The sequence below is a fragment of the Callospermophilus lateralis genome, chromosome 5, assembly GCF_048772815.1.
Source record: "Callospermophilus lateralis isolate mCalLat2 chromosome 5, mCalLat2.hap1, whole genome shotgun sequence".
NCBI classification, from domain to species: domain Eukaryota; kingdom Metazoa; phylum Chordata; class Mammalia; order Rodentia; family Sciuridae; genus Callospermophilus; species Callospermophilus lateralis.
In genome coordinates, this window is record NC_135309.1 from 89,850,385 (window position 1) to 89,863,917 (window position 13,533).

Consider the following 13,533-nt stretch of genomic DNA (forward strand, 5'->3'; position numbering starts at 1 on the left):
TTAACCTCACCAGGGCACTCTGCCACTGCTATTGGCCTTCCTCCTTGGTAGCAGGGATCCTAGCAGATGGCTACTAAAGTGTGTTATTCTAGACCAAAATGTCAGTTGCTTCTGAGGCAATTCATTTCCCAGAGGAAAGCACTGTCAATTTAGAAAACCAACTCTACTTCTCTTCCAACCAATAGGACAAGTCCTAGGAAAAATGGTACATTTCCACATACCATTGCAGGCTCATGTGGCTTCCCTCCTCTCTCACATTTGCCCCTTGATAAAAGGTCCTGTCCATGAAGTCTCTGAGGTCAAGAGCCATTGCCATGTTCCCTAGAAGAACAGTAGACACCCTGCATGACTAGCTTTCAGCCCTGCTTCTCCTTTTCCTCCCTATAAAATCTCCTCCAGAGGGTGCTTTGAGGAGGTAATCCATCTATCTTCTCAGGATTGCTTGCCCTTGAATAAACTTGATCCTTTCCTACCAATTCTCATCTCCTAAATGTTGGCTTTATGTGGCAGGCAACCTGGACCTTAATTTTGGTAACAAGTAGATGCTATCAATTATTGCCTGGACATTTTCCCAAGATTTATTTACATATTCATGTAAACTGCTGTTACTTCAGTGGCCCAAGCAACAAAGTGGAGAGGATTAAATGAGATTTCTAGAAAAATAAAAATTATCTACATAAATTTTATGGGAACTGAAACTGAACTGAAATTGTATTTTTCTATAGCCTTAAATTTACTAAAAGTAAAGTTCCAAGACTGCTTGTTGAGGTGCAGTTACTTACCAATTCCTTGGACCCTGTGATAAAAATCTGATTTAACCAAATTTAGACACATAAGGCTCTTTGCCTTAAAAACATCATTTATGATTGTGCTCTAATATTTCTTCCAACTCTTAGAGGGATAGCTTTTTAAAACTCCAAAACTAATAAAAAGATAACTCAGGGAAATAAGTATTTTCTGAAATACTTGCAAATTCTATCCTTATAAACAAAAATATTAAGGAACTTGAAATTCCTTTTAAAATCCTTTAAAAATGCATATAGGACTATTTCTAAGACCATTCAGAAAGCCACATTAATCACAACTTTGCATCTCATCTGGGCAAAACATGTAAGAAACCAGGGCTGGGGATGTGGCTCAAGTACTAGCGCACTCGCCTAGCATGCATGAGGCACTGGGTTTGATCCTCAGCACCACATAAAAAAATAAATAAATAAAGAAAGATATTAAAAAAAAAAAAAAAAAAAAAAAGAATCCAGCACTTAGGCCTAGAGATACACTGAGCACAAGAAGGGACTTTTTTTTGTTGTTTTTTTGGCCGTGCTGGGGATTGAACCCAGGGCCCTGGGCATGAAAGGCACAAACTCTACCAACTGAGCTATATCCACAGTCCCCACAAGAAGAGATTTTCAGATCTACAAAACAGCACAAGGGGAGGTTTGCAGAAAGTTTAGTATGTGTCCTTCAGAATGTCTGAGCCCATCCCCCACCTCATATCAAAAGGTGCCGCAGTCTGGCTGGGCACAATTCAGGAGCCACTTGTCAAAAGAAACTAACTTTATTTTTAGAGCCACACACGCCAAACAAAACAGCTCCTCAGGAAAAACCCTCAGAGCCCAACTGCCACCACCGGCTTCCCACAAGTCACTCCCCCCGTGCAATGATCAAAAAGACAATAAAGGATTAGATGGTAAGTGGTTATCAAATGAAACATTAGATTTGCACATGATTATTGCCCAAGTATTTAACTCATTAGCTAACTCATCAATTTGATTCATAGTATATGGAGTAATAATTTTATTGGGAGAAATTCCAAACACTCCCTTTGCTGCTTTTATTCCTTTGAGTATTAATTGTCCTATAGCCTCAGGATACCTAGTAAGAATAGTGTTAGGAGAATAAGATAAATGTATCCATAATAATGGACCTTCTTGCCAAAATACTCCTGTAGGAATATTTTTTGTTGATAGTACAATAAATAATAAAGGCATCCCAGTGCCGGTGAAGATAAAGATAAAACCAATCTACAGCTTCTGCAATAGCCATCACTGAACTGCTTGCAGAACTTGCTTGGACTATGAACTCACTTGTATGCATTGTGAACTATCTGTTGGTGTAGTGACTTGTGGTAGTGTTGGGGTATTTATGCTGATGGTGTCATCGGTGGTACATTTTTCCAAAAGGAGCCGTCAATTGGCTTGGTGTATCTTCCTCCCTTCTGCTTGTCATGATCGTTCAGCTAAAATTTGGGGGCCAACAGAGGTGAGGCAAAGAACCTCCCCCCCCCCCCCCCCGCTGGTACAAAGACCTCTCCACAGGTGTGGCTGTATACTGGACCGGTAGTCAGTGACGGGTAAGATCCAATTACAATGGTACCAACCTAAGATAACGGGTAAGGACCATATGTACTATTGGACAACCTAAGGCAGGCACGGTCCCTAAGCCACATGCTTGTTGTTTAAACAGAGAGGGGGAGATGTTGAGAGCCACAGCCGAAGGGGCCCCAGCAAACTTTCAGACTGCCAGGGGATGATTGGCTCACAGTGGCCCCAGCAACATCTAGCTGATTGGCTCCTCTGCGGTGATGCTCATTGGGCTGTTTCCCTGCCCTTTCAGGCCACAGAGCTGCTCATTGGGGAACTTTTTTGGCTCCGCCCAAGCGACCCAGCCAATTGGCCTCAAGAGCAGGAGGATTGTGGGAGGTGGAGAGGCTGGTGGTTGGGGGAGTGGCTTGTGGGAAGCCGGTGGTGGCAGTTGGGCTCTGAGGGTTTTTCCTGAGGAGCTGTTTTGTTTGGCGTGTGTGGTTCTAAAAATAAAGTTAGTTTCTTTTGACAAGTGGCTCCTGAATTGTGCCCAGCCAGACTGCAGCAAAAAGGAGAAATTATCCTGGGAGTCTTTGCTTGACTGTTCCACCAGCCTTGATTTCAGGGTAAAGCCTAGTCTTAGGTCAATTCCTTATGAAACAGAGTGAGAAAAATGGAGGTAATGTGATACATTAAATAGAAAAACTATTTAAGAGACAGAGGAGGGACTAGGGATGAGAGGTTAAATGTCAAGCCCTGTGGCTAAGACAAAGTGGTGGGTAAGAAATGCCTGAAGAAGTTGGCTGCTATTAGCCCTTTTGCTCCAAGAACTGGAATTTTCATGGGTTCTCAAAGTCTGGTCTTAGGATCACCAGTACCAGCATGGGATCTTGTCATAAATGCAAAATCTCAGGCCCAACCCCAGGCCCACAAAATCAGAACTCTGAAACTGAGACCTAGCATCTGTGTTTTAATAACCTCTTCAGTGATCCTGATGACTGTTACAGCTTGAGAACAACTGGCTTAACAAAACATTGTTTGACATATTGAGACCTCACACAGCAATCATTAAACCAGTTACTATTAGGCTGATTGGGCTGCTGTAGCAGAAAATTTCACATTTGGTGGCTTAAAACAACACAATTCTATTCTCTTACAGTTCTGGAGGCCACAAATAAAAAATTAGTCTGACCTGGCTCAAGTCCAGGTGTCACCCAGGCTGGCTCTGGAGGCTCCCAGGGGACAGTCCATTCCCTTGCTCTTCCCAGCTTCTAGAGGCTGTCCTTATCCCTTGGCTCATGACCCCTTCCTCTTTCCTCAAAAGGCAGCACCTTCCAAACTCTTACCATACATTGCTTCCTCCTCCAACTCTTATTATTCCACTGCTTCCCTCTTATAAGGGCCCTTGTGACAACAATGACACACTCAGAATAATCTCCCCATCTCAAGATCTGTAATTTAATCACATCAGCAAAATCCCTTTTGCCATGAAAAGTAATATACTCACAGGTTCTGGGGAGTAGGATGTGGACATCTTAAGGAGGCCATGATTCTGTCTACTGTGGGAGGAACATGAGACCATGTGCTTTGAATTGCTTATATCCACATAAATAAAGCCTGTAGGAAACTAATCAATGTGATTACCTATGAGGAATGTAGGACACGGGGGAAGGAAAACATGCATGAGAAAGGACTTTGTTCCCAAAGTTTACTTTTTATATTTTGAGCTTTGAGCCAAGCCAAAATATTACTGATTACACAATGTTAACACACATTCATGAAAATAAAGAGATCAATTTAAGTAATTTCTGGTCATTAGGCTATTCTGTTTGAACATAACATGTCAGAGACTAAACCTGGGAATTTTGGAGTCCTCGAGGTTATAAGCATTAAAAGCAAAAGCATTCCAGCGGTGACACAGGTAGCCAGGGAGGAAGAAGAAATAGGATCTCCCTTAGATCTAAAGGAAAGAAAATAAGCACTAAGTCACAGGTGAGGGACTAAGCTGAACTTTTATGGAAAATGTAATGTTTTGAGTTTTGTTAATTTATTTGGGAGTTCTCCTGTGGGTCCTATGGGATCCAAGTCCCCAATAAAAAAGGGGCTCAGGTCCCCATTCCTTTCCCTTAATTTTTTATAAATAATTAACATACTATGTTCACTAAACTGCATGCCATTTTCTTTGCATGCCTTTTCTTAAGTAGGAGTAAATAAGAGAGCTCTTTGTTTTTGAATATGTACAAGAATGTCCTCAGACACTCTCACACTAATGATGATCATTAGCTAGCTGAAGAATTTTAAACTGCAATAGCAGAGCAGGACAACTGAGAATTTGAGAACATAACCTGCCTCATGACAGGGAAATCCTTCATGCGGTTAAGGGAGCATTTGTATACTCTGTGCAACACTGAAGGTACCTGCCCCTTCACAACACCCAACAACCGCTCTTCCATCTCTTTATCCCAGTTTACTACTGGATGTCTACTAGAGACTCCCAGACACAGGTATCCCAAGGATCCTTTGTTCATGTTCTACATTCACTTAATGGCTCACTGCTTATCACTTTTCTGTTCTATATGTTCAACTCACCAGACAACTGGCCACCCTCAACACCCAGAGCCCCACATGCACCTGACTCTGGTAACCCTAACACAGGGCAAACAAAGATTAGTATGAGCACATTTTCCATTTTCAAGTTTGTGATTACTTCTCCTGCATAAATATCTGGCCTTTTCAGTGCCCTTTATTATAGTTATGCTGGGCCTCTGCTTGACAGAGGGTTAGGAAGATAAGTCAAGACATGGTCCCTGCCTCAAGTAATGGTCAAGTAGAGACAACTAACACATAAGTACCTGCAAAGGCCTAAGTGCCACAACAAAGGTATGATGAAGAGCTAAGGAAGGACACATGTAGAAGCAATTCATTCTTCTTGAAGAGTCAGAGACAGCAAAATAAAAAGGATGTTTCAGTTGGGTTTTACTAAATATGCAGGATTTTGCAAATTCTGCAAATCGATTTTCCCATAGAACTCACTCCTATGTCAAATAATTATCAAAGTATTTTCATGAATAAAGACAGTTACCTTCCTAAGAGAAATTTTTATTCTTTAAACAGTTGTTAAAAATACTACAAATTCTTTTATCATATCATGCATGAGTCATCTATAATATCAACAACATGTAAAATATTTTGTAATGGAAATTATCTATAAAATAATTATGCTTGATAAATGTAAGGTAGTATTCCCTAAATCATTTCAGCAAGTCAACACTCAAGGTAAAATAAATAACTACAGGACACTTTGTTAAACTTGTTTTAAAAAAAAAAAAAGGTTTATTTGTTACAAAATGTTAAATACTAAAGCTAAAAACATATAAATTCAGATCAGGCTATATTAAAATACACACATACCCTTCTTTGCAAAATTGTTAAAGATTGAATTAAACAGATGCTTTAAATAAAATAAAGTACTCTTTGAGGTTATTTTTGTCTAATTAACTATATCAGTGTAGTGTAGAGCTTGTAAAATTATAGTTGAAAAGTTTTGCTGTCTTGGAATCAAATTTATTCAATCTTTATTCTTCTGCTACTACCCAATGTGAAGCTATCATGCTGGCTTGAACAGGGTGAGTCTGTTATGATACTGAAAATTCTCTATCACAAATCTAGTCTCTTATACCATGAACATGGAATAGTCAGAAAGTATATAAAGGATTAAATAGGATGAAAACCTGGCTCTGAAACAAAAGGCCTTAGTTCTACTATATAGTATCATTTCTAAATAAAATGGTAGGTAAATATACTGAAGCAGAGATCAGCACAAAGCATACATCCACCTAGAAATAACTTTTAGTTTAGGGGAAAAAATCCTCAAAAACAACACTCACTTCTCCAAGATAACTGATAAGTAAAATTTCTTATTCTTTTAAATTGAGTAAATTCAAAGTCTTGAGTCTATGCATTCAATGCACTTAAAAACTAATTTGATTCTACTCTGACTAGCTCTGCAAAATTGTGACATCTGACTGTCTGGGTCACACAGGAGGAAGAATTTGCATAATAAAAACACACTCAATACCAAGGAGTACCAGTTTTCAAATTCAACCCCCACTCAGGTCAAACACCCTAAACGAAACAGCTACATTCTATTGAAATCTTTAAAAAAAAGTGTTTTTGAGAAAAGACTTTGCTTTGTTTTGTACTTATATTTTTCAATTTCCTAAAGGTTTTAGAATTTTAAGTGCTGTAATTAATATGGGGATGAGACTATGCTTATGAAGAACAAAAGGTTATCACTGCACTTTAAAAGTTCATAAATGTGAATGAATTTCTAGAAATCTGCTATAGGTCTACTCTTTCACAATGTTAATCCTAGCCTCATAGGATCTGCCAATCTTTGATTAACCCAAGGGATTAAACAAAAAGCATAAAATTCCAGCAGTCTTCACTTACACAGTTCAATTAAAATCAGGTTTCTTGAAATATATCTAGAGGAAATTTTTAGTGCTTTCCTCTTTCAGTGATGGCATACATACAAGGGTTAACTGTAAGGAATCCTAATATTATAAGATTGTTTAATCAGATCTTTAAGAAGTTGGGAAAAATATACGTATTCTAAAGTCACTGGATGTTAACAGAAAGATATAGTCCAGTACTAAATTACAGATGACAATAATGTTCACAATAAATAGTAATCGGATTGCCCATCTCCGGGCTTATAGACTTCTGATGTCATCATTTCTACACACGTGTAATATGAGAGAGGTTCTAATCTGTCCTCCATCGAAGTACCCTTCTCTCCACACATGACAAATCTTTGATACATATCCTTTCTTCTAACTTACTGGGTAACCTTAAGGGATAAGATTCATGCTACTCCATATCAAATAGCTTTGCAGTCCTTGGAAAAAATTCAAACAGTTCAAGCCACTGACATCCACGTCCTACTCTTAGCAAAAACACTTACCCCCCCCCCAAAAAAAAAAAAAAAATTCTTGAGCCTTCATAGCAAATTCTCTAGAAAGCACCTTTTCCTGTGAGCATCTCATAGAATGTATATTAAAGTCAGGCAAGTAGGTTACTCTCACTGATGTTACAGAATCATCAAAGTAACTCTTCTTCTGTGATACAGCCTAAATGTGAGTGTTTTAAAACAAAGACAAAACAACACTCATTTGCCTGCGGAAGTGGCAACAGAGGCCCTGGGTGGTAAGGACTTCCCCAAAGGTGGGAATCCATATATATTCTCTTCCCTTGATATCAGAGCCTCTTTTCTTTGAGAGAGAATGATGTTTGAATCAGAAAACTTTATATATTTTTTTTTCTGTCAGGAAAGATCCATAATTTAGGGGACACTGTGCCAGGTGAAAACACAGGACCCTTCTTCAATCATTATTAAGAATTTTGTGACTGCAACAGCACAACACTGAAAAAATGCCATGCCCTTCTAAGTGGGAAACCCTTGTGACTGAAGGTCACACACAGACAAAGCTGACCCTGGTTCAGTTTCCTGCCTAATCAAAATCCCAGGGAGGACACTAGGCATTTCAGGTGGATTGTCCAGATGAAAGAATTTTTTTTTTCATGATGTTGATTCAAACACTGTCACTGCTTTGGAACCAAGTGGCCCATCACTTTCCAAATATCTCAACTTGGACTGTTTCGTCTTCCCCTATATTTCTCATGGAGAAAGAGCTACACTGGGTCTTTGAAAACCCTGTATTTTAATAATTAATCAGACATGATGAAATTTCTATATTAATCCTAAATGATTTTTTAAAATTTAAACATTTCTTATCGGGGAGGGGGTCTTAGTATCACTAAAGCAACAGGACATCTTAAAGGGGAAACACAGCTGTACAACAGCTTTATGTTTTAGGGTGAAGCCTGTTTTAGTTGGTAGTATAGTTTGCTCCCTTTTAAGATCACAATAGTTTTTTTTTTCATGGAGAACTAATAAACACATTAAACTGTATGATAATCTTTGTTGTAACGCCCACATTGGTTTCAGTCATACAAGTTTCACTGCAACCCATTCTCCATAATAATAAAAAAGTGTACTTATATAAAAGCTCCAGGTTACATCACTAAGCAACGGCATTTCCGGGAGTGAATATACTTCCTGTATTCTGCAAGCTGCTTCAAGTACATATTTGATGGCCATCTGTGCTTTTCAACAAAACTGCGTTCTTCCACTAAAATTATAAGAAAGAGAATGTGAATGAATACATTTTATTCTTGATCAAAGTATTAACCACTGACTTCCTATGTAACAGATAAGATCCGAGCTTTCCCTCAAGCCTTCCAAATCATTTAACACCATCCCAGTTAAATCAGTCATCAGAATTTAAGTTATTATGGGATTTTACAATTATATACATCTCATCCACTGCTTCATCAAGTAGTTTTTGACTATTTTACTTCTTCTTCTTTTTTTTTTTTTTTTCAATAAAACTTTTGTTTTTCCTGGAGATAACTGGCTCCTTTTTCCACCTAGTTCTCCTTGTAGCTAACTTGGCCATCCAAACTCTGTGAAGTGCTCCTGGTTGTTTCCCACCAGGACGCAGTCATCCAGCAGTTTCCCCACTCCAGTTGTGGCTGGCGCCCAGGGCCCTTCTCATGGAGCCCTCGCCCTCTTGCTTTCCAGGCCTATCCATGCCTTTGTGCTGGATCTCACCATTTCTCAACTCTTGGGCCTTTACTTTGTTTATCCCCTTTGTTTTGGTGAAGTACAACCTGTTATTAGTGTTCTGAAAATGGGGCCTTTGAGAAGTTTTTCTGAGGTCGTGCTTGTGATGAAATGTCTTTAGTCTATGCTCACACGTGATAGATTATGTGGTTTGGTATAGAATTCTGGGTTGAAAACTCCCCTTATGAGGTTAAAGATGTTTTCCACTGCTTTCTACCTTCTAGAACTCCACCGCCACTCAGATTCACAGTCCTTTGAGGGTGGATCTGTGTTTTTCAAGCTTGGAAACTTAGTTTTCTCTTTATACTCTGTTCTTACACGAACTAATGATGTACTTTGTATGTTCATTTAGCTGAGCCCTTAGTAAACTCTTTTCACTAGTTGATTCAAGTCTTTCAGTACTAGGATAATTTCTTGATTTATTTCTTTGGTAATTTCCTCCCCCACTGGATTTTTTTGCCCCCTGTATGAACTTCTAATAGACACTGAACTTCTAGATTGAGACTCCAATTAAAAATTGGAGTCTCAATCTAGAAAAAGACTCCAATTAAAAAAAACTAAAACTTTCTCTCCTATCTGTCCCTGCATTTTTTTGTCCTACTTTCCAAGAGATTTCTTTACTTTTGCCTTTTAATTATTTTATTTAGTTGATTTTTCATTTTTATATATTTTATATTTTTTCTATCATATTTTTAATTTTCAAGACCAACATTTTTATTGTTTTTTAAAATTGTAGTAAATACATATACCATAAAATGTGCCATTCTAATTTTAAATATATAGTTCAATAGTGTTAAGTACATTCACACTGTTACACAAGAAAGAAAGAATCTCCAGATTCTTTTCAACTTGCAAAACTAAAACTCTACCCATTAAACAAATCCCTATATCCCCCTTTACCCAGGCCCTGGAAACCATCACTTTATACTTTCTAACTCTGTGAATATTATTTCTTTTCCTTCCTTTCTTCTTCCCTCTTCACCACCACCACCTCTTTTGCACCAGAGATTGAACCCACGGGAGGTTTACCTTGAGCTACATCCCTAGTCTTTTTTTAAAATTTTGTTTTGAAATAGGTTCTTGCTAAGTTGTTGAGGCTGGCCTCAAACTTGCAATGTTCCTTCCTCAGCCTCCCTAGTCACTGGGATTATAGAAGTATGCCTTGCACCCAGCTGAATATTTATTATAGTTCTAGTCCTACTTTATGAATGCATATCTCTTATTCTTTGAAATTGCAACACCTAAAATCTGTGGGTACTCCTGTATCTATGTTCCTTTAAGCACATTCTCTTTTATTTTTGTTTATTTAGTTTCATTTTTGGTATACATTTTTTATATCAGTGATTGCTCCAAATATCTTTATATTTCCTTTCTTTTTTTTTCAATAATTTTTCCCATCTTTATTTTCATTCATTCATTCATTTAGTTTTATGAGGTGCTGAGAATCTAACCCAGTGCCTCACACATGCTATGCAAGTGCCCTACCACTGAGACACAACCCCAGCCCCCTCCAAATAACTTTTGATCCTCAGTGATATTTTCATATTCACAGTGAGCTACTAGAAAGCTGTCTAGAAACCTCTGGGGCATGGGTAAGACTTGGTGACTGGAAGAATACACACCACATGATAGAGTGAATTTCTCCCAAATGATTGCATTTGTGTATTTTTCCACTGCACAGGGTATGGAGGGCAGGGTGGCAAATACCTAAGTGCCAGAATTCTAGAACCTGGATATGGGAAGGAGAGTGGAACCTGATTAAACAATCTATACACTTTCACATAACTCCCTGCTTCAGTCTAGCTCCTCATTCTTTATCCCATCAATACCCAGAGTTCATGATTCTATAATATGTTTTGTTTTAATGCCTCCATAAGTAAACTTCCTATTTCCTATGAAGAAAAGAAGCAGCTGCCCGAGTAGGAAGTGAGGGTGTGGCAAAAGATTCAACTCATCCCATTGCCTTGGCCCCACTCCTTGTCCTGGTTTCTCAAACACCTGCTACCTCAAACATGTAAGGCTAGCTTCTAGGATTCTGCTGGGTGAATCAGCTTGTTTCCCCTTCTGTATGCACTGAGGTTTCTTTCTGCTAAACCAGTTTCCACTTCTCCATCTGTTCCATAACCTCAACTACTGGAATCTGGATTAACAAGGTCCTGGTTAGGCTGCAGGACCTGAATAAGCAGAAACAAGCTGGACGCTCAGGGAAACTATAGTTCTCTAGGTTCCAGGAGACAAGATATGACAGGCTCAGTTAAGACAAAACACCAGAGAACAATTATCACCCGTGAATTCAGGCAGACAGGAAAAAAAAAACAAACCCATAATATTAAGCTAAATTAAACTGATAAAAATGAATCTATAGCCACCAAGGGTCATATATTCCTATGAGTTGCTGTTCGTAATATTTAATGAGCTATTATTTAACCAGGGTTCTCAGGTATCCATGCCTTGATAAGATTTTTTTCTAGTCTCACCTACTCATTTCTAATCGCCTCTAAATAAGAAAAATTCTTAGTTAAGAGAAAACAATGTGTAGAATTTCAACAATGGGATAATTCCTAAAACTGAAAATGGGCAATTCTATAAGGAAACTAGAGAAATTGTGATGAGAACCCTTTTGAACTTCAAGTGACCATGTGAAACAAGCTGGGTATGAGGGAGAGAGAGCTACCTGCAACACTTGGAAGGACACGCTCCTCTCAGTGGCAGCCACTGCCCTGCTCAGGCTTTTGCCCATGGAATGATGGGCGCAGAGTACTCACATCTTCCAATTTTCAAAGTAGCCAGAAACATGGAGTTTTAAAATGCCAATATAACATTAAAATGAAAATTTTTAAACGTGGTCCACATAAAGCCCTTGACAGACTACAAGGAACCTATGGAGGGCCAGTGTGTAACTATTGATTTAGAGAATCAAATTCCCCCCCTTGCCCCCTCCCCCCAACCAGAAGGGCTTTATGCCTCTGCTAAAGAGGATCACACACCATGGCAGGCTGCTGAACCCAAACAGGCACCTTGGAACAAGAGAGTTCAGGATACCCCCACAATTCCCACCCACAAAACAGAGACAGCCATTGCAGAGCCTTTAGCCCCTTGCTCTGCCCACTCGGATTACACCCTGCAGCCCTGCTTTTCACTATTCCAGTTAGTGATTATATACTTTATAGGCAATTATATAAGTAATAAAATATAATAAAATTAACGACATGAAGGATTTATAGAGCACCTTTCTCTCAAGACTGTAATAGTATGTCATGATAGCATATAGCTATATAAAACAGTAAGTAGAACATAATGTTATTCTTCTTTTATAATGAAGGTGACTTAAGGTGGCATAGTAACCGCAGCTCAGGGGAGTACTGACTGCTTAAAGAATGACTATGCAAGTATGTCCCTACCAACTGACAGCAAGTAGAAGCCCGCTTTACCTTTGTGAATGAACCTTGTTTTTCTTACACAATGTAGACACAAAATAATACTACTGATTTGCTTTGATTTTATTGTTACTCTACTATCTTTGTAGTTGAGCTCCATGTAAATGGGGATGCTTCCAATAAGCGTGTCATGTTTTTTGATTGGCTGCACACCTCTGTCAAAAACTGACTGGGTGGGCTGGGGATATAGCTCGTTGGTAGAGTACTTGCCTTGCATGCACATGGCCCTGGGTTCAATTCCCAGTACCACAAAAAAACAAAAACAAAACAACAAAAAACTGGGTGCTCCTTGGTTTCCATAAATGCTTGAGTACTTGCATGAGTACCTGAAGGAAACCCAGAGATTTTCATGTCTTTTACCAGCAGAATCTTTTTTTTTATTAATTAAACTTTTAAGCAGAACTCCAAGGTGTAAAACAGAAGTGGAATCAACTAGAAGGAGGAAGAGAAGAGTCCAAGAACCACAAATTTTAGCCTTCCCTTCCCCTTTCCCTTATTCTTTTCTGGTTCTTTTCCTCATTCATTCCCTGCTTTCTGCAACTTGCCCCCAGAAGACCTTCAGGCATCTCCATGGAGACCTCTTTGGCCAGAGCTTGAAAGTACTTGACCAGGTGTCCAGTCATTTCCTTGTCTTTTTAGTTCAATTTTTCCTCGACTCTATGCTGTGAAAATGTGAGCAAACCATTGTATCTAGCTGTCTAATTAGTCTGTCTCTTCTGACAACAATTCTATTTTCTTTTTCTTTCCTCTTACAGAGTACTAGGAATCTCACCCTTAACTGGTTTTACTCTTTGTAATTTAACTTAGAAATCACATTATGTATGCTTTCTGATCAGTAAGTTTCATAACACTTTCAATCAACAACAAAAAAGTTATTTCAAAGTAATATAGGAGGGTCCTGCATATATATACATAATAAATACAAATATTTAACACATAAAACTGTTTATTACAAATATTAAGCAATAAATTCCTTTATAAGAAATAAATTTGAATGTATTATTAAATTTTGCTTCTGACTTATGTAGATAGTTAAAACTTAGATCTCAGGTATCACAGCCAAATGCCACCTGAGGACACATTTCACCACCTTCTCTATTTCAGG

The 13,533-nt window shown here is 38.5% G+C and overlaps 1 protein-coding gene and 1 non-coding gene across 6 annotated transcripts in view; both read right to left on the reverse strand.

Annotated features, from left to right (window-relative positions):
• Positions 1-1,315: 1,315 nt before the first annotated feature.
• Positions 1,316-1,393, reverse strand: Trnae-uuc (transfer RNA glutamic acid (anticodon UUC)). The gene has a single exon. It is a non-coding gene; the product is annotated as a tRNA-Glu (tRNA).
• Positions 1,394-7,448: 6,055 nt separating this feature from the next.
• The window catches only part of Rhobtb3 (Rho related BTB domain containing 3), a 54,716-nt gene continuing 48,631 nt past the window's right edge, over positions 7,449-13,533 (reverse strand). For all 5 annotated transcript variants that reach the window (XM_076856997.2, XM_076856998.2, XM_076856996.2 and 2 more), the window contains one exon: positions 7,449-8,497. In XM_076856997.2, the coding sequence (XP_076713112.1) occupies positions 8,382-8,497 (116 nt within the window). In that variant the 3' untranslated portion in view covers positions 7,449-8,381. The remainder of the gene's footprint in view (positions 8,498-13,533) is intronic.